Genomic DNA, 26,409 nt, shown 5'->3' with positions numbered 1-26,409 from the left:
TTACAGAGATCCAAAGCTCCGCTCACAAATGACCCAAACTTAAATGAAAACACCCACAGAACAATAAATCAAAATGGAAATCAAAAACAAATTTACGATGAAAATGAAGACATTATTCTTGCATCCTTTGCCACCGTTTCCAGTTTCTGATAGCAGTACACATGAAATTGAAAGTGGATGATTTTTAAAACATGTGATTCAGTGGTCTGAAATTTAACGGGTTTTTTCCTCTCTGATAAACCACGTCACATTTCTCTATTTGTGATACTTCAAAGTTTCTTTTCTGCAGTGATCTCTTTATTTTCTTCCATGTAAGCAACACACCTTTGGTTCAGCCCCACATATTGCTCATGTTTTTACTCTTCCAGTTATTTCCACTGCCATTAGACCATTAGTAACTCAATGGGTGCCTGCAGTGACATCTAGATATATTGTAGATATAGTGTAGCACACATGCAGCACAACAGTGCCAGACTAGGAGTAGGTTTAGGTTGATTATTGTCATGTACAGTGGTACCGTATAAATCTTTGTTTTGCATGATATTCTATCAGATAATGCTATAGATAAATACAATCAAGTCATACTCAAGTAGAACAAAGCATAAGATAGAGGGTAGAATAGAGTTTACAGCATTGTCGCAAGACAGTTCAAGCATCAGGTGTGTTTAATTGTTTGACAGTTCAAGCATGAGGAGTATTTCATTTCACCCAGAGAGTTGTGAATCTGTGGAATTCTCTGCCTCAGAAGGCAGCGGGGGCCAATTCTTTAGATGCTTTCATGAGAGTGTTAGGTAGTGCTCTTAAAGATAGCGGAGTCAAGGGTTATGGGGAGAAGGGAGGAACGGGGTACTGATTGTGGATGATCAGCCATGATCACATTGAATGGCGATGCTGGCTCGAAGGGCTGAATGGCCTACCCCTGCACCTATTGTACCAAAATGGACAATGAAATTGTTACTTGCAGCAACACAACAGATCTGCAAACACAAACATAATAAACATACAAAAGAAAATGTTCAATACACGACTTGTCCACCTTGTACAACTGCAATGCATCAATGCCCTGACTGAAGGCTCAGGATGCCAAAAGTCTTCTTCACCACCCTGTGACACAACCCAGTCCACCTGTAACATCACTCATCACAAGCCTCCAGTTTAAAAAACAACCTTCCTCCATCACCCTCTGCTTCCTGGCCATTCTTCCCTGAAGGTCTCTGCCTAACAAGATTAACAATTAACATTTTCACAACAGACAGCACCCGTTCTCAGCTAATCTAATCCTTAGGTGGCTCCTCAAAATATTGGTCTACCAAAACACCAACCCATACACACGGTAGAAATGTATCTTCCACAGTTTGACCAGATTACATGTGGATGAAAATTATCAATTAATATTACCTGGTAGACAAAAATGCTGGAGGAACTCAGCGGGTGAGGCAGCATCTTTGGAGCGATGGATTAGGTGACGTTTCGGGTCGAGACCCTTCTTTAGACAGTCTGAATAAGGGTAGGTTGCGAAGGAATAGGTAACGTTTCGGGTCGAGACTCTTCTTCAGACAGTCTGAAGAAGGGTCTCGACCCGAAACGTCACCTATTCCTTCGCTCCATAGATGCTGCCTCACCTGCTGAGTTTTTCACCAGCATTTTTGTCTCCCTTCGATTTTACCAGCATCTGCATTTCTTTCTTAAAAATTAAAATTACCTGCTTAGGTTAATGTCAAATCTTGCATAGCAGCCAATTTACCAGCCAGCATGTCTTTGAGGTGAGAGGGGTAACTGGAGCATGTGGGGAAAACCCACGCAGTCACAGGGAGAGCATGCAAAACCTCATCCAGAAAGTCAGGAATGAACCTGGGCGCTGGACCTGAGAGGCAATGGTTCCACTCACTGCATCACTGTGCCACCCACAAGGCAAGGCAAATCTTATACAAAACTGTACCCAATACAGGGCAATAACTAAACAAGGTTCTCCGAACACAAAATTAAAGAATATCCCCAACTTAACTGCACCAAATTTTTAACCATTGAAAGATCACTCACACTTCAGACTGAGTAATTGTCTTATTCAAATCTTCAACTTTCACAGACGCGCCTTTATAGCTAAAAGAAAAGAGAATTTATTCAGTAATCATGAAAGACACAGGAAATAACTGTAGATATACTATAAGTAACAAGAGAGCACCGCTGGAGACTACACACGTCCTGCAAACATCTGGGATACTTGAACAGCCACCACTAAGCTCGAGCAAATTTAAACATTTCCAACCTTTACTGGTCCGCCATTTAATAATTAAGTCATATTTTAACCTCACAAAAATGGATCAGAAAGCACTTTTAGAAGGTCCTGCATCGCTAACATCCTCAGAACAACGTTTGGCAAATAAGTTGATGAAGATATGGAGAGAAGAAGTGAGGTACACTCATAGTTCTCCCCTCCCCCTCCCCTCCAGTGACCAGAGTGCAATCCTGACCATCAGTGCTGCCAGTGTGGAGTTTGCACAGACTTCCTGACAGTGTGTGGGCTTCCCAAATGCTCCTCTTTTCCCAAAGATGTGTGTAATTGGCCACTCTAGTTTGTTCCTTGGTGCGTGGATTAGCAGTAAAGTTGATGGAAGTGCGGGGAGGGGAAAAAAACCCCAAACAGAATTAGTAAAGTGGCAGGCCAAAGGACCTTGTCACATACTACACGACTATGCCACAAATCAATGAGTCCACAGGTTATTTCGGGGTAGCGCACTGAAAGAGGATTAGAGGCTAGAAAGATTGTTACAACCCTTCCAAGAGAAGCGTCCTGTACAATGTCATAAATATTATTCAGAAATAGTCACTATGTTGGATTCATCACTAACACCATAAACCATTCAGGTCCGTCGCTTTAACTTCAACCATTCAGGTTTTCCTGCATCTAGCTTGTCCAGTCCTTTTATAATTTTATACGTGTCCCCTTCGTGACCCCCGGCAAAACCCCAAATGACCCCCATAGGGGGTCACGACCCCCAGGTTAAGTACCACTGGCCTAGATCAACAACACATATGACCCTACGGCCAAAAACTTAGAGAAAGGTCAGCCTACTTTATCAGCTAATGCCGGAGCACTTAAATCACCACAATTTATGGATGGGAGTTAAAAGAGGGGAGGGGGGGAATAAATGACAGTTTAGTGTTGTGGGGTGGGAGTAGGTGGGGTTTACTCAGGGAGAGAGAAAAGCAAAAGAAAAAGGTTAAAATGTTCAGTCTTTCCAGTCTTCAATGTTATACACGAATCTCCTTTCGAAAAAACCCCACTAATTTCATGCTTGATTAAAAAGACATCTGATCAGCATGTTCAAGAAGGAAGTGCAGATGCTGGAAAATCGAAGGTAGACAAAATTGCTGGAGAAACTCAGCGGGTGCGGCAGCATCTATGGAGCGAAGGAAATAGGCAACGTTTCGTCCCGAAACCCTTCGGGTTTCGACCCGAAACGTTGCCTATTTCCTTTGGGTTTCGTCCCGAAACGTTGCCTATTTCCTTTGGGCTTCGTCCCGAAACGTTGCCTATTTCCTTCGCTCCATAGATACTGCTGCACCCGCTGAGTTTCTCCAGCAATTTTGTCTACCTCTGATCAGCACCATGGTTTCCAACATCGCTGAACTTACTTCATGCACCTTTGCATATATTGGAAAAATGCTAATGTCCACGTCTTCTCTCCTCCCCCGCCCCACCTCCCTTGGAAATAAACAGTAAGTTAAGAAATATTCTGTTGGCTAACTTGCTGTTTTTGAAATATGCAGGGAACTAAAAATGATCTTGTTGTGCACACCAAAGTTGGCAACATGGCTTTGATAGAAATCTGGCTGAACATGACGATAACTGCTACTGCTTGCTCCATTCAGACCACCTGACGTTTGTAGCCCTCACTGGTACAGATTCCTCCAAGGGTCTCACCCTACTCCGAACCTCATTGTAGCCACACAAAAGTACACTGGAAAAGGTCTTGCGTCAACCTATTTTGGCAATTTTCCTCCATCACCTCCACCCCAACTCTATAACCACCCATCAAATTCTCCCTCAAAGCTTCCTGACCGTGCCAACTCATAACGTTGACACCTTCCATAATGTCAACAACAAATAAAACCAGACTTCGATCACTTCCCGTCAGCACTCACCACCAAGGATTTGAGTATAGGAGCAGGGAGCTTCTACTGCAGTTGTACAGGGTCTTGGTGAGACCACACCTGGAGTATTGCGTACAGTTTTGCTCTCCAAATCTGAGGAAGGACATTATTGCCATAGAGGGAGTGCAGAGACGGTTCACCAGACTGATTCCTGGGATGTCAGGACTGTCTTATGAAGAAAGACTGGATAGACTTGGTTTATACTCTCTAGAATTTAGAAGAATGAGAGGGGCTCTTATAGAAACTTACAAAATTCTTAAGGGGTTTGACAGACTAGATGCAGGAAGATTGTTCCCGATGTTGGGGAAGTCCAGGACAAGGGGTCACAGCTTAAGGATAAGGGGGAAATCCTTTAAAACCGAGATGAGAAGAACTTTTTTCACACAGAGAGTGGTGAATCTCTGGAACTCTCTGCCACAGAGGGTAGTTGAGGCCAGTTCATTGGCTATATTTAAGAGGGAGTTAGATGTGGCCCTTGTGGCTAAGGGGATCAGAGGGTATGGACAGAAGGCAGGTACAGGATACTGAGTTGGATGATCAGCCATGATCATATTGAATGGCGGTGCAGGCTCGAAGAGCCGAATGGCCTACTCCTGCACCTAATTTCTATGTTTCTATGTTTCCTCTTTCTCCGTTTTCCATTCCCTTCTTCCTCCCCCTTACCTCTAGAAGCAGCATTTCTCTATTTCGCTTAACAATGGCACTTTCATAATCTCAGCTGTCTAGCTCTTTGTGTCTTCATTTCCCACACCATATCTAAGAATATGAACCAGCTGAACCACATCAGCAGCTTTGATACATTAGTCCCCATTAATACCATCACCCTCTCTCAGCCCACACAGCTTCAGTTCCACAAAATGATCTGTAATCACACGTCAAATCCAAAGGACAAAGCCTTGAGTAGTTACGGTTAACAACCAATTCAGTTACAAGCAAACAGATTTAAGGAAATCCAACTTTGCACAAATTCTCCCATGCATTTCTCATGTTAGTAACGAGAACCCTAATACAATGTTTAGGTATTCATCAATGACTTGATACGGTATATACATTGCATAAGTTTAATTATGGGTAGTACTAACTTGATCATTCAATGAAATGAAAGAATTATAGAACATGATATGGTTAGCTATGGAAAATGGACATGTCTGACTTGAGGTGAAATTTCAGTTAACAGACAGTTGTTACGAAGAGATCCCTTGTCACCCCAGAACGGCCTGTATTCATTGCTGGGTTGGAAACATAGAAAATTGGTGCAGGAGGAGGCCATTCGGCCCTTCGAGCCAGCACCGCCATTCATTGTGATCATGGCTGATCATCCCCTATCAATAACCCGTGCCTGCCTTCTCCCCATATCCCTTGACTCCACTAGCCCCTAGAGCTCTATCTAACTCTCTCTTAAAACCATCCAGTGACTTGGCCTCCACTGCCCTCTGTGGCAGGGAATTCCATAAATTCACAACTCTCTGGGTGAATTGGATCTCTCCTGGATTAGGTGGGTACTGGTACTTTCAAGCAAGAACATGGCATCATGTTCTTACCCATACCATTTGGCAACACTATCTCATCATGTCTTCTGCCACCTCCACTGTCTTCAACATGAAACAGCTAGTCCAACATCCAGTAGCGAAAATCAAAAACCTTCACTAACTAAGTCACTTATAAAAGCCACTGCTTTAATCAACACTAGGGCGGTACTCCTCCCCAGTAGCAGTCTCCAGCTCTCACTTGGCAACTGTCTGAGGTTGAAGAAACTTGTTCACAATCTTGGAGTAATGCTTCACCTCAAGATATCTCACAACATTTCTATGAGCTCCTCCCTACATGATCAACGCCTTGGTCTCCAAGTTGCGCTTCAGGTCACACAAGATGCAAGCTTTAATGTTACCAAAATGTGAATTACATAATTTTATGAGCACAACGAGGGCATTACTGGCCTATGGCCTTTCTCACACATAATTTCCTTGTTCAAATTCCAGAATTAATCGTTTTTGTTCTCCCCGATACAGATTAATTACCACACGCTTACAATATTTCCTACAAAAAATGAATGATTGAGTCACTAATTTCAGTTTCTTTGATGGGGCAGATTTCTATATGGCCTTATAGGACCTGGAACAGAACTACATGCCAATATAATTCAGTGGTTGTGAAACACTTCAGATGGTCTGCATCTGAAGAAGAGTCACAAATGCAAGCACCTCCCTTTATTTTGCTAATTACCTCCCACGGAATTCACTGAGTTACATTTCTGTAAGAATAATCATCATCACAGCAGGTTACTCACCAAATGCTATGAATACCATTTCACAAGAACTGATTTAATGTGACAACAACCTGCCTTCTTCAGTACCTCGATCGGCATCTACTCAAATACTTACTTGGGTATTCACAACCATCTTTATTTCAAAATACACTCAGTGCTTCTAGTTAGATAGTTAAAGTTGCAATTAAAATTTCAGAGGGGAAATAAATATATCACTAAAGGAAATAAATAGAACAGATGTAGATTTCATGATTGAAGGGTGGGTGGGAGGTGGGGGGGGGGATGCCCCTCCCACTCTCCATCAGTCTGAAGAAGGGTTTCGGCCCGAAACGTTGCCTATTTCCTTCGCTCCATAGAAGCTGCTGCACCCGCTGAGTTTCTCCAGCACTTTCGTCTACCTTTGATTTTTCCAGCATCTGCAGTTCCTTCTTAAACTGCTTAAACTGGGACTGCAGGAAGAATGTGGTCACGCTGGAGAGGGTGCAGAGGAGGTCCACCAGGATGTTCCTTGGAGTGGTGGTCTTTCGTAAAAGGGGAGAGATTGGATAGGATAGGCTTGTCTTCCTTGGTGTTAAGGGGACAGGCAGGTGATGTGCAGAGGCAAATAAAATTATGAGATGCAGAGACAGGGTGGAGAGTCAGAATCTTTTGCTCATGGTATCAAAAACAAGACGTCTTAGGTTTCAAGTGAGAGGATGGATTAAGGGAATTTGTTTTTAAAATCCGGAGTGCATGTTATCTGGAACTCACTGCCAAGAGTAGTGGTATTAAATATAATCACTAAGTTTAAGAGACATTTAACAGGCACTTGAATGGACAAGGCCTGGAAAGATACAGATCGCATGCCTGCGTGGGCAAAATGATTGATTTAGACATGGGCCTGATTCTGTATGACACAAGTCTCTGGCTTAAGGCCAATGTCCTGTTAATTCATTTATTGGCATAAATGCACAGACATGAAAAGTAATTTCCACATTTTTATGCATAAGATATAAACCAATAATTGATCTGCATTTATAATAACTGCATTTCGTTGTCTCTGTACTGTACACTGCACAATGACAATAAAGTTTGAATCTGAATCTCCAACAAGCTCCAAATTAAGACAATGAGATAAAAAATATGCAAACACTGTAAACACAAAATACAAAGGAAAAGAATGCATACTTTCAGAATTTCAGGCAACTATCTTTAGAGCAGTGTTATGGCAACAAATGACTCACCCGATAATTAAGGGCATAGATGACAAAGCCAATAAAAGCAGAGAACATCTGATGCTTTGAGATAATTGCGTGCGCACCCAGCTTTCAGTGGAAATTATCCAAATCCACTGGGAATGTAGAAAGGTTTTGGGAGTATTTTTCCAAGGCAGGTGCAATACTGTTTGCAAGTCAAGCAAGTGTGATTACAATACCTTGCACACCCTCCACATGGTTCTGTGAAAATCAGAATGCTATGCAGTAAACTAAAGGCCTGTTGCAGATAATATTTTGGCCCATGGTTTTGAGGGAAGTTGCATTGAGCTCAAGTTGTGCAAATATTAATGGAATAGCACAGGAAGATCGCAACTCAAGAATCAAACTTGGTAACCAAGCAACTGTCAAAGATAATGCATCATTGATACCATTTCCTGAAAGTCACAGTTCTGAATACCAATACTAACCTTGGGCTACAGATTCCAAATGCTGTTTTGTGAACATTAAAACAATTTTATACCTATATTGCCAAAAATTGAAGTGCTCGCTCAAGAACGCAGTATACTTGCAGAATACTGTTTCCACAGAATTTGATAACTATATCCTGAAAGTAAGGAACAGAGCTCCTGTTCCTAATAAATTCTTCCCTCAGTAAATGCAATGTTGTTTAATATTGAAATAAACAGCTGAAGCTGTTTATTTCAATATTAAACGACATTGCATTTACAATATTTAAACAGCGCCTCCTGCGAGTGTGGGGGCCCAACACAGACAGTGGAGCACATCATCACCAGTTGCCCCAAACACCAGTTGGCCACCGAATGGTGAACGAGGTCTGATTGACCTGGACGATGACACGTTGGCCTGGCTCGCCTCAACGGAGCTGCAGGTCTAAAAGACATACGACAGAACAAGAGGCTGAAGCAAGATTTGTATCATTTGTTTTGCATTCAGAACTGTTCCAGTGTTCCACTCTTTAGACATTGGCAAAACCCCCCAAAAAATCAATTAACTGCATCACTATCTCGGTACAGTTTCTTGGATAATCCAACAGAAGTGACTTTTGAGCAAGGGAAACAAAGTCTCACCCTCATTTACATTTCATTTACATTAGCATTTACACTGACCAAATTCACTCCACAGCACTTCAAACCGAAACATATCATGCTGCAGAGAGACACAAGTCGAAGAGTTTACAACTTAATGACTCTAAAACATAGAAGGAGTCATTTAAAGCATTCCAAGAATGAAATTTGCATCAAACAGTTTGAAAAAATAGATCTTATGTGAACACTTCTGGAACGCAAAAATATAAGAGGAAGTGAATGATGAAGGAGTTATTGAAATTAATTTATCCTTTCACGATGACTTTGATTTGAGAATAATCAACAGCACATTTCTGAAAAGCACAAATGTTTGAATAAAGAAAGTAGACAAAAATGCTGGAGAAACTCAGCGGGTGAGGCAGCATCTATGGAGCGAAGGAAATAGGCAACGTTTCGGCTCGAGACCCTTCTTCAGACTCGAATGTTTGGAAAAAAAAGTCAGATTCATGTTTGCATCATATTCACCAAAAGATCACAACTTCAACAGAAACTTCTATTCGTAAAAGAACAATTCAATCAAATATTCTACAGTTAGTGTGTAGACATGGTCACCTTAAATGTACCCCGTGTTTGGACAAATACGCTAAAATTAACTGCAATCCATTCATTAATCTGAATGTAACTGTATATGTTTGCAGCCACGATTCCATTAAATTAAACATCTGTTCATTATTCTTTTAAATCTGATAGCGTAGCCAGCATTATGAGTCCAGCATCTTATGGATAAGGAATCTAATACAGGCTTGTATTTTGTTGTCAGCAATAAACCAGTGTTGGTCAGCGACAAAAGAAACAAACCGCTAGTAAACTGGTTTCTCCAATATCTACTGCATTCCTAATTTTCAGTAATGATGGTACAAGTAAGAGTGGCTAACATACATAGAAACATAGAAATTAGGTGCAGGAGTAGGCCATTCGGCCCTTCGAGCTTGCACCGCCATTCAATATGATCATGGCTGATCATCCAACTCAGTATCCCGTACCTGCCTTCTCTCCATACCCCCTGATCCCCTTAGCCACAAGGGCCACATCTAACTCCCTCTTAAATATAGCCAATGAACTGGCCTCAACTACCCTCTGTGGCAGAGAGTTCCAGAGATTCACCACTCTCTGTGTGAAAAACGTTCTCCTCATCTCGGTTTTAAAGGATTTCCCCCTTATCCTTAAGCTGTGACCCCTTGTCCTGGACTTCCCCAACATCGGGAACAATCTTCCTGCATCTAGCCTGTCCAACCCCTTAAGAATTTTGTAAGTTTCTATAAGATCCCCTCTCAATCTCCTAAATTCTAGAGAGTATAAACCAAGTATATCCAGTCTTTCTTCATAAGACAGTCCTGACATCCCAGGAATCAGTCTGGTGAACCTTCTCTGCACTCCCTCTATGGCAATAATGTCCTTCCTCAGATTTGGAGACCAAAACTGCAAGCAATACTCCAGGTGTGGTCTCACCAAGACCCTGTACAACTGTACAACTAAGCTGCAGTTCATAGAAAAATAAACTATATATATATATATTTAAAGTAACTAAACATGGTGGTAAAAGAAAAAAATTGAACAAAGATCAAGAGTGATTTTTTAGAGCATCTAACCTTAAAATATACAGGTACAACAACCGACCATTCAGTCCCACAGCCAGAGGTTGTTAAGTAGTAACAATGACTTCACAGCCCACTGAAAACTTAGTTACGCATCAGGCGTAACATACCCCTTTTGTACAGAAAGCATGAAAATGTTTTATAAATACTATCTCCTCATCAGTTCGCCAACGCGAAGAGCAAGCGGGAGAAGAGTGTACAATAAGTGTTGTCCATGCAAATGCAGGGAAACCATTGACTGCATCTTCTTCACTGCGCAGACATTCCAATAACTACCGTCTCATTCCCTCCAATTTAATCAGCAGGTTCTGATCACCTTGTGATTATTTTCCTCTAATTTCAAGTCAAAAATCTAAAATCATACCATGGGAAAAAAGGAGCTGACATCACAAAATTCGTCACAAAATTCAACAGATATCAGGGTTAAAGTACATTGACAGAACACAATAGAAAGTTCTTTGCACTTGGCCCACTATCTCAAATCTTAAATGATTTGGTGTGTGACAAATATGTCAACTGTTCTAAATGTCATAAGTGGTACACTTTGGTTAACCGTTGTAATCTGAAGATCAGAAAAGCGGCTGATGGTAATGTGCAAGATTTCAACGTTTCTATGTAACCACCAGTTCACAGAGAGCAACTCTAAATACATCCTGGAAAATGAGCATTGACAAAGTCATACCGTGAGCAAGATTATTTTCAGTAAAGAGGGGGGAAAATGCAGGTGTTCCAGGAACTTACGCATTGGATGCTTGCACATCTTGCCAGCCTTTGCTAAGGTTCTGCTTGAGTTCATTAAAAGTAGTTAACCCCAACTTTCGTTTGATCTCTGCAGCATGTTTTTCCTTGGCTGCAAGAACCTGCCGCAGTGTTGCTATTTCGTCTTCAACCTGCGCAAACAAAAAATAGTTATTGTCGCATTCCTTAACACGTGAATCGTTGCAAATGTATTTTGCAATTGTACAAAAGTAAATGCATTCAATAAATTTAACTTGCATAATTTAAACATGCCAAAACAAAGTTTATCTCAGGCCATTTGGCTCCACTAGTTAGTTGTGCAAGTTGATAAGATCATAGATGATGTAGTCATAACCCCAAATCCACATTCTAGGCTTAGATTTATTATTGTCACATTATTGAACTTTGTTTTGCATGCTAGCCAAAAAGATCAGATATACTGTTCATAAATACAATGAAGTTAAACTCATGTACAATATATAGAGCAAAGGGCAAGATACAGAGTGCAGAATATATCCAAAGGCTCTACAAACTTTCAACGTTTAGATCAGGGTTTTTACGGCAGAAATACTGTATCCCACTTAAAAAAGAGATAAACTAAATGTGAAAAGCTCAATAGAATAGAGACATTTAGGAGCAAAATGCTGCTCAGACACCTCCCCAATAGAAAACTTAAAAGCAGAAATGTTTTAGTGGAATGACCCAGGGGATTGAAGCAGAAGGAGAAATGGTGAATGCTGCCCCAATTTCATCCTGTGACTAGCCCAGGGAACTGTTTTCCCACTCTATGTTCCTTCCCGTCTCCACCCATGCATGTTGGAATTCACAAGGCACGAGCAACTACGCATTTCCTTCCTTTCATGTGCTGACCTGAACAGGAAATGGAAAAGGATTCTATGCTGGGGGAGGATTCATGGTTAACAAATATATAGTGGCTAGCAAAAGTATTCATACCCCTTGAACTTTTCCACATTTTGTCACGTTACAACCACAAACGTAAATGTATTTTATTGGGATTTTATGTGATAGACCTACACAAAGCGGTGCATAATTGTGAAGTGGAAGGAAAATGATACATGGTTTTCACATTTTTTTACAAATAAAAAACTGAAAAGTGTGGCGTGCAAAAGTATTCAGCCCCCCTGAGTCAATACTTTGTAGAACCACCTTTCGCTGCAATTACAGCTGCAAGTCTTTTGGGGATATGTTTCTACCAGCTTTGCACATCTAGAGACTGAAATTTTTGCCCATTCTTCTTTGCAAAATAGCTCAAGCTCAGTCAGATTTGATGGAGAGCGTCTGTGAACAGCAATTTTCAAGTCTTGCCAGAGATTCTCAATTGGATTTAGGTCTGGACTTTGATTGGGCCATTCTAACACATGAATATGCTTTGATCTAAACCATTCCATTGTAGCTCTGGCTGTATGTTTAGGGTCGTTGTCCTGCTGGAAGGTGAACCTCCGCCCCAGTCTCAAGTCTTTTGCAGCCTCTAACAGGTTTTCTTCCAAGATTGCCCTGTATTTGGCTCCATCCATCTTCCCATCAACCCTGACCAGCTTCCCTGTCCCTGCTGAAGAAAAGCATCCCCACAGCATGATGCTGCCACCACCATGTTTCACAGTGGGGATGGTGTGTTCAGGGTGATGTGCAGTGTTAGTTTTCTACCACACATAGCGTTTTGCATTTAGGCCAAAAACTTCAATTTTGGTCTCATCTGATAGAGCACCTTCCTCCACATGTTTGCTGTGTCCCCCACATGGCTTGTGGCAAACTGCAAATGGGACTTCTTATGGCGTTTTTTCAACAATGGCTTCTTCTTGCCACTCTTCCATAAAGGCCCGATTTGTGGAGTGCACGACTAATAGTTGTCCTGTGGACAGATTCTCCCACCTGAGCTGTGGATCTCTACAGCTCCTCCAGAGTTACACTTGGCTGCTTCTCGGATCAATGCTCACCTTGCCCGGCCTGTCAGTTTAGGTGGACGGCCATGTCTTGGTAGGTTTGCAGTTGTGCCATACTCTTTCCATTTTCGGATGATGGATTGAACAGTGCTCCGTGAGATGTTCAAAGCTTGGGATTTTTTTTATAACCTAACCCTGCTTTAAACTTCTCCACAACTTTATCCCTGACCTGTCTGGTGTGTTCCTTGGGCTTCATGATGCTGTTTGTTCACTAATGTTCTCTAACAAACCTCTGAGGCCTTCACAGAACAGCTGTATTTATACTGAGATTAGATTACACACAAGTGAACTCTATTTACTAATTAGGTGACTTCTGAAGGCAATTGGTTGCACTGGATTTTATTTAGGGGTATCAGAATAAAGGGGGCTGAATACATTTGCACGCCACACTTTTCAGTTTTTTATTTGTAAAAAAATTTGAAAACCATGTATCATTTTCCTTCCACTTCACAATTATGCACTGCTTTGTGTAGGTCTATCACATAAAATCTCAATAAAATACATTTACGTTTGTGGTTGTAACGTGACAAAATGTGGAAAAGTTCAAGGGGTATGAATACTTTTGCAAGCCACTGTACTTTCATTGGTCCCACCAGACACGTGTGCATGCTTTTATATTGATGGTGATCAATGGGCAACACTCTGGACTGAAATCCAGGATATTTTGTTTCTTCTCTGAAGGCTTGGGCATGTTGAAGATAATTGGAAACATCACCCTCACTGACATTAGAATAACACAGCGGATATCAGGAGGAAGAGAACATTTGCTGTACACAAGATTTGAATTACAACTAAACCACCACTGAACAAAACACAAATTAGTATGCTTCCTGTAGTTCTAATGAAATTTGAAAAATCCATTTAAAATTACAGGAGTCTGTGGAATTCTCTGGTTCAGAGGGCGGTGGAGGCAGGTTCTCTGGATGCTTTCAAGAGAGAGCTAGATAGGGCTCTTAAAAATAGTGGAGTCAGGGAATATGGGGAGAAGGCAGGAACGGGGTACTGATTGGGGATTCATGTTGTTTTATGAGTCCCAGAAAACTTTATTTAAAATACATGAACACACTAAGCTAGACACTGTCCGATTAAATGCAGACATCGGACGTTGTCTCTGGAAATGGTGCGCTACAAGGCCAAGAACTATATTCTGCACTGTATCTTCTCCCTTGCTCTATTGTACTTGAGTTTAACTTGATTGGAATGGTATATTATACCGTATCTGATTGGCTAGCATGCAAAAAAAAAAAGCTTTTCACAGTACTTCATATACCTGACAATTTCTTTGACAGAAATCATAGGTTTTCATGGACACTAAAGGAACACAAAATACTAAATGTGTGCTTTTTGAACTTGAACATTGGAGCCATGGCACTGAGGTAATTATCAAATGGAAATCATATGGAGGCACTAATGCCCAAATCCTGATTTTTAAATTGTTTTTACGTTGAGGTCTTTACGTTTAAAAGCTAACAATGATACAATTACATTTCAAAATAAACATTTAGACAGCTAAGCACACAAAGAGACAAGCCAAATAATATAAAAAGTATTTAAGAAGGAACTGCAAATGCTGGAAAATCGAAGGTAGACAAAAGTGCTGGGGAAACTCAGCGGGTGCAGCAGCATCTGTGGAGCGAAGGAAATAGGCAACGTTTCGGGCCGAAACCCTTCGGGTTTCGACCCGAAACGTTGCCTATTTCCTTTGGGTTTCGGCGAAAACGTTGCCTATTTCCTTTCCTCCATAGATGCTGCTGCACCCGCTGAGTTTCTCCAGCACTTTTGTCTACCTAATATAAAAAGTACATGTATCTTTGTCATCCAATTGCAAGCACCTCCATTATTGTTAAAGTCAAAGACCATTTGTAAACTAACATGGGATCCATGAGGTGATGCTACAGGGGGATACATAGACTGGGCTTCAACATGAGCATACAGATTAAGTTATTATGCAGGGAGATCTAGGCCAATATAATCTTTCAAAGACGTTTGTAATCCAGAAAAAAAAAATCGTCACAATATTTCTACCGTGCTACATTTCTTTCAATCAAGCTTGAACTGACATCAGGTTGATTTACATCTAGCTTCCCTTCCTTGCTACCAAACAGGCTGTCATTAATGGAAAACTATTAGGAGGCCAGTCCACTCAGCCAGCAATAAAACAGCTGCAAATTTCATTTCCTCAGCAGCAAATAGCAGCCCCTGAAGGGCCGTAGGAAAACAAGCTAATCAATTGATCCCCTTGAAATCCATTATTCCTTTAAAACATAATTGCACTTTGGTCATTAAGGCCAAAAGTGATTTTAGCTGTGCACGGCTTGAAGGCCGAAAGAAAGGAAACACTTAAAATATCCTGTAATAGAACATCGATCAATGCAGCACAGGAAAAGAGGCCACAATGTCCATGCCGAACATGATGCCAAGTGAAATGGATAATCGCTGCCTACACGTGATGCATATTCCTCCATTTCCTGTATATCCATGTGCCTGTCTAAAAGCCTCTTAAATGCCACTATAGTATCTGCCTCCACCGCCAGGCACCCACCACTCTAAAAAAAAGAAAAGTTGTCCTCCCACATCTCCTTTACTCATTGCGTCTCTCAACATGTAATCTATGCCCTCCAATCTTTGACATTTCCACCCTGGGACGAGTATTCTGTCTGTGTCCCTTATCGATGACTCTCATAATTGTATATACTTCTATCAAGTCTCCCCTCAACCTCTGACACTCCAGAGAAAACTGGAAAATTCTCCAACATCTCCTTATACATCATACTCTCTCATCTAGGCAGTGCTTTGGTAAATCTCTTTTGCACCATCTCCAAAGACAAACAGTCCTGCACCCAATACTGTACGAAAGATGTACAGGTACCACCACATTATGGCGTGTAGAGTCGGGTTGCTATCCTAGAAAACTGTTCATATCGCAATTTTCTGTAACGCAAAACCACATCAAGAAATGAGAATTGAAAAAAAACTGTTCATTAAGTCCCCCATACATAAATTGCACGAAAATGAATTCAATTCCAGATCTTACATTTCTGAGTGGCGATTTGCGAATTCTGTAAAAGCAAACTTCTGTTACCTGTATGACAGTAACGCAAACGTCATCTGTGCGAAATTTTTAATATTTTCTTCAATTCTCATTTGTAAAAGCATGGATCACACTTTCTGCTGTTGTAAAACAAGATTATTTGAACTTCAAACTCCAAATAATTTCTAAGTTGAGAGTATTGCTCTGACGTTATACACAACTACTGTAAACAATTTCTCTCATTCACGCTAAGTGATTGAGGTGCTACACTTAAAGTGAAAAATACCCATGACCCAATTCTTAGCTTTTAATTAAACAAGGGAAAAAAATGAATTTATAAATGTTGGCTGGTTATAAAAAGACCAGTCACACATGCTATTGCCAATTACCAAGTAAATGTGTAAAAAACAAAATCATTTTGACTATAACTGAACAAATCATTAAGGAAGTCAAATGGAAATGAGCAGGAAGGAACTGCAGATGCTGGTTTAAACCGACGATAGACAAGATGCTGGAGTAACTCAGTGGGACAGGCAGTAACTCTGCAGAGAAGGAATGGGTGAGGTTTCAGGTCGGGACCCTTCTTCAGACTGACAACATTTTCGGGTCGAGACCCTTCTTCAGACTGAAGTCACCCATTCCTTCTCTCCAGAGATGCTGCCTGTCCCGCTGAGTTACTCCACCATTTTGTGTTTACAAATGGAAATGAGCTGCTGGGCTTCCAAGATCAGGATATTCCACTGGGTGGGAAGATATTTACATATCATGGACCCATTAAATATTATGCCAACATACCTAATCAACAATGCATTTTGCACAATTTCAAATTCCACAGCAATAAGTCTTGTTGCAACATGGCCAAATAACAAAAACTATCACATCAATACCAAGGAAATGTCTTCATTCAATCGATGGGAATGGAACAAAAAATATTTTGTTTCACAGAATATTCCAGTAAACATTTCATATTTCTAAGCTACGGTATACATATTAATTGAGCTCCTTAATTAATTACAGTCAAACACAATGAATATTATTGAAAGCTGTAGTGTCAAATTATAAGCAATCTGTGCTAAATTTCATTTATTCTTTAGCTGCTGCCTCTTAGCTACCTGCTCCATGGTCGGATAGTCGGCAACTAAACCGTCTCCCCCACCTGGTTTGCAAAGTGAGGAGGGGACTGTGGACCCCCAGCAGGACCAAAAACAATACCTGTCAAAGGGCGGATGAGCCTCTAGCGAGCCAACGGCCATCCTCACTTCAGTAGAAGTTGCGATCACTGTCGTACATGGCATTGTAAGAAACAAAGATAAAGCACATACACACACCAAAATCCTATACTTCCATCGTTGAGAACATTAGCGACCCAGTGGTGCTGGTTTCCAATGGGAACGGTGACGGATGCACCACACATCTCTGTCCTCCAGTTCCTGCAGACTTCCGCCGCAGGAACTGGAGGACAGAGCTGTGCGGTGCGACCGTCACCGTTCCCATTGGAAACCAGCACCACTGGGTCGCTAATGTTTTCAACGATGATGAATGAATGAACTAGTTCAACATTATCCCAGTTTTCCATTCCACTTCCCACACGAGGGGCAATTTAACAGAGGGCCAATTAACCTACAAATCTGAATGCCTTTGGGATGTGGGAGGAAACCGGTGCAGCCGGAGGAAAGCCATGCGATCACAGGGAGTACTCCACACAAACTGTACCTGAGGTCAGGGTCGAACCCAGTCTCTGGTGCCAAGAGGCAGCAGCTGCGTTACTGTAATCTATTAAAATGGTTTATAAATCTAGGATTAAAGCTGCCCAAAATTCTACGTTGGAAATGTTAGCTTAAATTATCCCACGGCATGTAGCTTTCTGCCCAACATTCAAGCTGTACCTTGATGAGTTCACTCTTTAGTTCCTCCGTTTCCACTTCAGACAGCACACCCACTCCGTCACCACCGGCTGGGGTATCCACAGGCACATCAATCATGTGTTCAGGCAGACCTTTGTTGGGAGAGTTAAGGTTGATATCTGTCATAGGTAATCAAACAAACAAACGAGTAAACAACCAGCAACTAGTCTAACTGCAACAGTGAACCCAAGCACAACACACCTGGCTGGCAACTCGGTACGACTGTGTCCACGAAGCTGGGAGCAAGCTGGTCATCAAGAAATTCTCCTTCCATGACGTCAACAGAGCAGGATCCTGAGCACCAAGTGATACACGTGGAAAGAGAGCAAAGAAGGGATTACCTCACTAAATAGGAATCTAATGTTAGTATATATTTATATACGGGTGTATCATGTAATTAAGGCAAATGGCGCAGAGGTCTTCCTTACTGGGGTGAAAGTTTAAAAATAGAGAAATACTGATACTGAAACATGCGAGATCCAATGGGACATGACAAGGCAGATATAATGGATTCCATTAGTAGAGGAGCCTTGAATATGGGGACAGAGTTGGAAACGAGCAGTCATTTAAAACAGCTGTATGGGAATCTCATCTGATAGGTGGTCATTAAGCTAGAAAGAGTGCAGAGAAGACATACAACGATGATGCCAGGACTCAAGGGCCTGAGCTACGGAGAGAGATTGGACAGGCTATGACTTTATTCCATGGCGTGCAGGAAGCTGAAGGATGATCTTATAGACGTCCATGAAATCATGAGGGGAATTGATGGGGTGAGTGCACAAAGTACTTTGCCAAACATGGGGGAAATCAAGAGTTATAGGATAGGAACTTGGGGACAGAGGGAAATAATCTAGTGAGAACCTCAATGTTTTGTCACGAGGGTGGCAGGCATATGGAATGAGCTGCCAGTGGATGTAGTTGATGTAGGTACAATAACATTTAAAAGACACTTGGACAGGTACATGGAGAGGAACGATTTAGAGGGGTATAGTCCAAATGTGGGCAATTAAGCATAAATGGGGCACTTTAGTTGGCATGGGTTAGTTGGGCAATAGGGCCCGTTTCTGTGCTGTATGACTCTCAATGACTGTGGTGAATGAGAGAGGGGGTGGAGGGGGGGGGAGAGAGAGGGGGGCCTTTTTCTGCTGTATTGTGCTTTAAAGCACGGAAGAACGTCCAATTGCTTAAAATGTAACCCTGCTGCAAAATCTTCATTGTCAACGATAATCAAATGAGTTTGGACATGATTTTTCCCCACACATACATAAGACAGGGAATAGGTAGACTTTCTTCCAATGGTCTAAATGCCAAGAACACCTGTCGAAACTGAAAAATGGCAATTTTGCCACAGATTATACTGGAGAAATTAAGCATCACACTTTGTTCAAAAAGTTTACTTGCAGATCTCAAAAGTGAATTCACAAGTAAAAAAATCAACCTGACACTTGGCCTCGAACAGCCAAACTCCCCAAGTCTGAACAGCTGAGCTCACAATGAACACATTAAGTAGCTGGACGGGTACAGCATGCTTCCTGGGCCAGTCACGGGTTACACATCCTAAATCTGTCTTGTGACCCACGCTAATGAGTAAACAGGTGTTTGGATGCAAAAAAAGGTTGCTTTCAACTCGGCTAAAACCCATTATAACCAGTCTGCTTACATGGAGTGGACAGTGTTGACATGAACTTGTCATACATTACAATCACTCTGCATATTATTTGTCAGTTGGGTGAAAGACCCACCACAGTACAATCTACAATGTAATCTATAGCTATTGCCCCTTATGAAAGTTTTGGAAACATCTTTAAACACAGAAAAACTTCAGGCAAAATACACATGCGGGTCGGTTTCTTTCACTTGCTGAAGTTACGAAGGACACAAGAAAGATATAACAGTGCCTGATTTGCTCTCAGTCAGCAGATTTTACGTGGGATGTTTGGATGTCTGGAATTCCATTTGGACATACCAAGAGACTAAGGAGAGACAACTGGTGCCATAAATCGCAGCAGAGGTCAGCACAGCAAGAACGAACATAGATAAATGAAAGTACAAAGGTTTCATTTGTTTGTAGCAGTGTTTCCAATTACTGATACAAATTAGAATAAACTGTGTGTAGTATTGGGAAATGAAATGATGCTTCCAGTCAGGGATTTTCCATTTCACAGCTGAAGGTGCAAATATTATTCAGTGTTGTCACAGCTTCTCTGGAATTTAAAAAAAAATCACTACTATTTGAACGTTACTACAACTGAAGAAGCAAACTGTGAGAAGATAATTTGTTGAAGGCTCGAAACAACATTTTAATAAAGCCATCACAGTTAGATTCTGTAACGGAGTTTGAAAGAGAAGATATTGAATGGTATCCTAACTTTAAAATATCGTTTGTTGCATCCAACTCCCTACCAGTAACAATGTGAATTAATTTTAACCAGAACTAGCAATTCAAAAAGATGGCTCAAACACCTCATCAGTCTGAAGAAGGGTGTCAACCCAAAACGTCGCCCATCCCTTCTCTCCAGAAAAGCCACCTGTCCTGCTGAGTTACTCCAGCATTTTGTATCTAACCTCATCAGACCAATGAGAGGGAACAATCATGATACCGACATTTGTTCTATATCTCTCTCTCTCTCTATATCACCATCGATATCTCTCGTTTCCCATTCCCCCGACACTCAGTCTGAAGAAGCGTCTCGACCAGAAACGTCACCTATTCCTTTTCTCCAGAGATGCTGTCTGACCCGCTGCGTTACTCCAGCTTTTAGTGTCTATCTTCGGTTTAAACCAGCATCTGCATTTCCTTCCTACACAATACCAGCCACACCCACTTCACCAACAGTAAAATAATTCTATCCAAAACTTTCTCCAACGTACAACAGCAGTACAATAATTTCTCAATCGCAAACAAAAGTTAAGCAACATTCAAATATTCAACATAGATGCTACCAACTTGGAAACAAATCACAAACTTGTTATATATTTTGCAACCTCCTCATATCCATTTTGTCCAATTTGTTTATGTATGAAGAAATGTCAATGCCATGCACGATTAAAATAAGTGCATGTATAGTAACAAACATCTGTAATAGCTTCAATCCCAGAGGTTTTTTAAAAATATATTCCAACACCACATATAAATTATTTGTCTGTATGCAATGTATAAAAACACAACAAATATATCTGTAAGCAAGCTGCCAAACATGCAAATACCTGCAATCCCAAGCAGCTTAAAAAAAACCACATTCCATCTCCAAATAATTGTTTGTATACATTGCATGTACTGTACACTAATAAAATAAGTCTATCATGTATATCTAACAAAAATAAGTCTACTATGTACACTTGAAAATAAAGTGTAACGTATACTAACAAGTGTCATGTACACAAACAAATAAGTCTAATAGGTACACAAATAAGGTAAGTGCCAAGTACATAAAAAATAAGTGTTGTACACTAACAAATTAATTAAATGTCATGTACCCCAACAAATAAAATAAGTCTGCCATGTAACATAGAAACATTGAAAGTATGTGCTGGAGTAGGCCATTCGGCCCCTCAAGCCAGCACTGCCATTCAATATGATCATTGCTGAGCATCTAAAATCAATACCCCATTCCTGCTTTTTCCCCATATCCCGATTCCTTTAGCCCTAAGAGCTAAATCTAACTCTCTCTTGAAAACACCCAGTGAATTGGCCTCCACTGCCTTCTGTGGCAGAGAATTCCACAGATTCACATTAACAAAGGCTATGAGATACACTAATACATCTGTCATGTACAGTCGGATAAGTCTATCATGCACGGTGACAAGTCTGTCATGTACACTGACAAAATAAATCTGTGCACAACCCAAAGCCAGCGGCCACAGGCAGGATTTTAAAGAACATTCCAACTTTATAAACTTCCAGAGCATGTGTTGTAGCCCGTTTACCGGGAGTTGCTGCCCGGCTGCCTGAGGCTGAATTGGCCCTGGGGCCTGAACCTGAGCCTGGGGCCTAGACCTGGGGCCTGAGCCGTACAAGAAGCTGCGGGCTGCAGCCTCGGCCCCCCGCCCAGGCCTAGGCGCCTCCCGGAGCGTTGGCCCCGCTCTCCACAACACTACGAGTTGCACCAGGAGGACAGAGTGGGGAGAGGGGGGGTGTGGAAGGGCCGGTACCTTGGCTGGGAGCGTCCATGACAGGAGGGAGGACGGCAGCGACCCCGCTCTCTCCTCACTCACTCACACTGACCGACCGTCAACGCCCGCCTTGCCCCGCACTGACGTCATCCCGGCGCCACGTCACCCTCGCCGACCGCCTTGCCCCGCACTGACGTCATCCCGCCGCCGCGTCACCGCCAGCCTTGCCCCGCACTGACGTCATCCCGCCGCCACGTCACCCTTGCCGACCGCCTTGCCCCGCACTGACGTCATCCCGCCGCCGCGTCACCGCCAGCCTTGCCCCGCACTGACGTCATCCCGCCGCCGCGTCACCCTCGCCGCCCGCCTTGCCCGGACTGACGTCTTCCCTCCGCCCGCCTTGCCCCGCACTGACGTCATCCCGCCGCCCCGCCTTGCCCCTTGTTGACGTCATCCCGCCGCCCGCCTGGCCCCGCACTGACGTCATCCCGCCGCCCGCCTTGCCCCGCACTGACGTCTTCCCTCCGCCCGCCTTGCCCCGCACTGACGTCATCCCGCCGCCCGCCTTGCCCCGCACTGACGTCACCCCGCCGCCGCGTCACCGCCAACCTTGCCCCGCACTAACGTCACCCTCGCCGCCCCGCCTTGCCCCGCACTGACGTATCGTGCCACCCCTGGATGCAAATACTTGCAGCATAACAGTTTCTTTTTAGCGATGCAACAATTAGGTGCTGTGCTAATTCCAGTCTCCCTGTAAATCCTTGCAGCAAAACAACAGAGTTTCTTTTTAGGGATGTTGCATTTAGTGCATGCAAGATGCAACACCTCGGTGAGATGCAACTTCCCGGTCTCCCTGCAAAGATTTACAGTAAAACAGCAGCTAGCATTTTAAAAGAGTGTATGCAACACCTGGGTTCTGTGCAACTCTCACTCAAGGAAGCTGAATTCAGAGGTGTAGATTAGTCAATGTTTCTGTTGAGTGGTGTGGGCTGAATCACCTGCAGCTCAACACTGACAAGACTAAGGAGTTAGTGATGGACTTTAGGAAGAGAGGAACACCCCTGTCCCCTGTCTCCATCAATGCTGTGGATGTGCAGTTTACCAAGGAGTACAAATACCTGGGATTGTACCTGGACAGTAAACTGGACTGGTCCAGGAACGCTGAGGCCCTGTACAAGAAGGGACAGAACCGGCTGTACCTTTTGAGAAGGCTTCGCTCCTTCAACGTCTGCAGTGAGATGCTGCAGATGTTCTACCAATCGGTGGTGGCCAATGCCATCTTCCTCACTGCCGTGTGCTGGGGCAGCAGGGCGAAGGCCGCGGATGACAACAGGATCATCAAACTCATCAGGAAGGCTGGCTCTGTCCTGGGGGCGGAGTTGGATTCATGGGAGGGTGGCCTTGGAGGAGAGGATGCTCCTCAAACTGCAGAGCATCCTGGACAATACAGCTCACCCACTCCATGACACACTGGTCAACCTGAGGGGTATCTTCAGCAGGTTCCACCAAGATGCAGCACAGAACGCCACAGGAGATTCTTCTTCCCCGTGGCTGTCAAACTGTACAACTCCTCCCCTTTCTGTTGTGGGGTAGACTGACCCCCCCCCCCACCCCACTCCCCAAATCTTTGCACATCCCCAATCCCGGACTTTCCGCTCGTCACTTTAATTTCATGTTTCATGTATCCTGTTGTGTATTATGACTGTTGGCAGATCAATATCCCTCCTGGGATAAATAACATTCTATCGCATCATAGAGGTCTAGTCGGAGGCTCAGAGGGGATAGAGCCTTCTCTGTTGCTGCTCCGGCACTCTGGAACACCCTGCCGTTGCACATCAGACAGGCCCCCTCTCTGTCCATCTTCAAATCCAGTGTTAAAACACATTTGTACTCCCTGGCTTTTGACCATGCCTGAGGCTTTGCTTCTGTTTGTGGAGTTTTTGATGTTTCTTTATTTTACATGTCTTTTCCTACTATTTCTTTTGATTGTTATTTTTGGTGTGTATTAACTTTTTTGTCAATGATTAGTGATGTACAGCACTTTGTTGCAGCTATGTTTGTTTTTAAAGTGCTCTATAAATAAAATTATTATTATTATAATTATTATTATCATAGGTCAGGCTGTGATGCATCCAGTTATTGTGCTCCCGACCGCATACCTCCCTCTAAAAGTCGGATAGAGTATAGGCGACAATCTCCGCAGTCTTCCCAAGGAATGAGTGGCGTTGGTGAGCTTTCATTGCGATGCCATCATTGTGCAGAGCCCAGGAACTTGAAGCTGTTGACCTTCCCGTCGATGGATCACTGGCTTTCCCCTTCTGAAGTCAACAAGCAGCTCCCAGGAAAGCCACAACTTTGTGGATGAATGAATGAATAACATTATTGGCCAAGTATTCACATACAGCCTTGGTGCTCCACCCGCAAGTGACACGTGACATTCGGGGACAGTTAGGAATGACACATAAAACATTAAACATTATCGATTAAACATGTGAATTAAATAAAATACCAGAGCAAAAGGAGGCAACAGACTTTTGGTTATTGAGTAGAGCAACTACTCGTGGAAAAAAAGCTGTTTTTATGTCTGACTGCAGCAGCTTTGACAGTCCAGAGTCGTCTTCCAGAGGGAAGTGATTCAAAGAGTTTGTGGCCAGGATGAGAGGGGTCAGAGATGATCTTACCCACTCGCTTCCTGGCCCGTGCCGTGTACAGTTCATCAGTTTTCATCTGTCACTGTACTGATTCTAAAGCTTCTTAATCTTTTGTCAACGGATTTAATGGCATATTGAGAGATGAAGTGATGTCATTTTAGATACAGAAAGACTGGAATTAAAGGAGTAAGGAAAACGGGATGGTCAGAAAAGTGAAGGCGTGGCCACAGTTTAAGAATAAGGAGGGAGCCATTTAGAATGGAGATGAGGAAACACTTTTTCTCACAGAGAGTGGTGAGTCTGTGGAATTCTCTGCCTCAGAGGGCGGTGGAGGCAGGTTCTCTGGATGCTTTCAAGAGAGAGCTAGATAGGACTCTTAAAAATAGCGGAGTCAGAGTATATGGGGAGGAGGCAGGAACGGGGTACTGATTGGGGATGATCAGCCATGATCACATTGAATAGCGGTGCTGGCTCGATGGGCCAAATGGCCTACTCAAAAGAGTTTGTGGCCGGGGTGAGAGGGACACAAAATGTGATGGGGTTACTCTGCGGGTCAGGCAGCATCTCTGGAGAAATAGGATGGATGAGGTTTCAGGTCGGGACACCTTCTTCAGACTTTGGCCCTTGTTAACGAGAGTAAGAATGTTGTTCTGGCATTATTCACTCCAATTATCGATCGCCCTCCGTCCTCTGACTCATCACAGCACATTATTCGTCCAACAACGGAGGCATCACCCGAATTTAAGAATTGTGTTGGAACTGTGTCTGGCTACACTATCATGGAGTGATACAGCGTGGAAACAGGCCCTTCGGCCCAACTTGCCCACACCACAGGCCTAACATGTCCCAGCTACACTAGTCCCACCTGCCCGCATGGCCAGGGAAAGCGGGGGAGCGCTGTCTGAAATTCACACACCCACACTACACACACACAGGAAGGTACAAAGACGGCTGGCACAGTAACGATAATTTCTTTAGAGAGGCGGGGAGAGGGGGGCGGGGGGGGGCTGGGATGAACAGGAAGGGGGCAATGGGTAGGGAGAGCGCGGGAGGAGAGGGGGGGGGGGGGGAGGGGGGGGGGAGAGAAGGAGTGGAGTGGACACTTTTAAGAAGCCCGCCAACTTTTCATAAAGTTTATCGGGCATTTAACATTACCAGTTGGTTTACTTACCTTTTTTTTCTGAACGAGCTTTACCTTCGACTAGCTTTGATTGCCTACTAGTAAAACCTACAAGTAAAACAATATAGATTTTTTCCATGGCGACCTTTTTTTTACTCGCGGGCATTTTTCAGCATGCTGAAAAAAACGCCGCGACCAAGCTGAGGCCTCGAGTGCGCGGGGAATACTCTCGAGCAAGAAGGAGAGTTACAAAGACCTCCTAGGACCTCGTGTCGACCATGCTGCGAGAATGAGTCGAAGGCAAACTCTTCTAAACTCGCGAATTAAGTCGCCGCAGTGCGACAGCCCGTAACCGCTTCTTAAGCGTTGGGATAGTCCCAGCCTCACCTACCTCCTCTGGCAGCTCGTTCCATGCACCCACCAGCCTTTGGGTGAAATAGGTACCACTCACATTCCCATTAAGTCTTTTGCCCTTCTCCTTAAACCTGTGTCGTCTGGTCCTCAATTCACTTACTCTGGGCAAGAGCCTCGGGTGCAGGGAGAGTGTGGGGCAGGGGACTGAGCACACAGCCT

General features: G+C 43.1%; 1 protein-coding gene across 4 annotated transcripts in view; it reads right to left on the bottom strand.

Moving 5' to 3' along the window:
* The window catches only part of LOC129707520 (tumor protein D54-like), a 48,196-nt gene extending 25,945 nt beyond the window's left edge, over nt 1–22,251 (bottom strand). Inside the window, exons 1-4 of one of the 4 annotated variants that reach the window (XM_055652631.1) lie at nt 22,105–22,251; nt 17,935–18,044; nt 11,060–11,208; nt 2,041–2,100 (exon numbers count right to left, since the gene is read on the bottom strand). In XM_055652631.1, coding sequence (XP_055508606.1) covers nt 2,041–2,100; nt 11,060–11,208; nt 17,935–18,044; nt 22,105–22,123 — 338 coding nt within the window. In that variant the 5' untranslated portion in view covers nt 22,124–22,251. Of the gene's footprint in view, nt 1–2,040; nt 2,101–11,059; nt 11,209–17,934; nt 18,072–22,104 lie in introns of all 4 variants that reach the window. The other 3 variants (XM_055652630.1, XM_055652634.1, XM_055652633.1) reach the window with 3 other exon arrangements.
* Nucleotides 22,252–26,409: the final 4,158 nt, after the last annotated feature.

Source organism: Leucoraja erinacea, chromosome 21 (assembly GCF_028641065.1).
Source record: "Leucoraja erinacea ecotype New England chromosome 21, Leri_hhj_1, whole genome shotgun sequence".
NCBI lineage: Eukaryota > Metazoa > Chordata > Chondrichthyes > Rajiformes > Rajidae > Leucoraja > Leucoraja erinaceus.
Note: the sequence above shows the minus strand (reverse complement) of the source record. Positions and strands in the feature narration are given on the sequence as shown.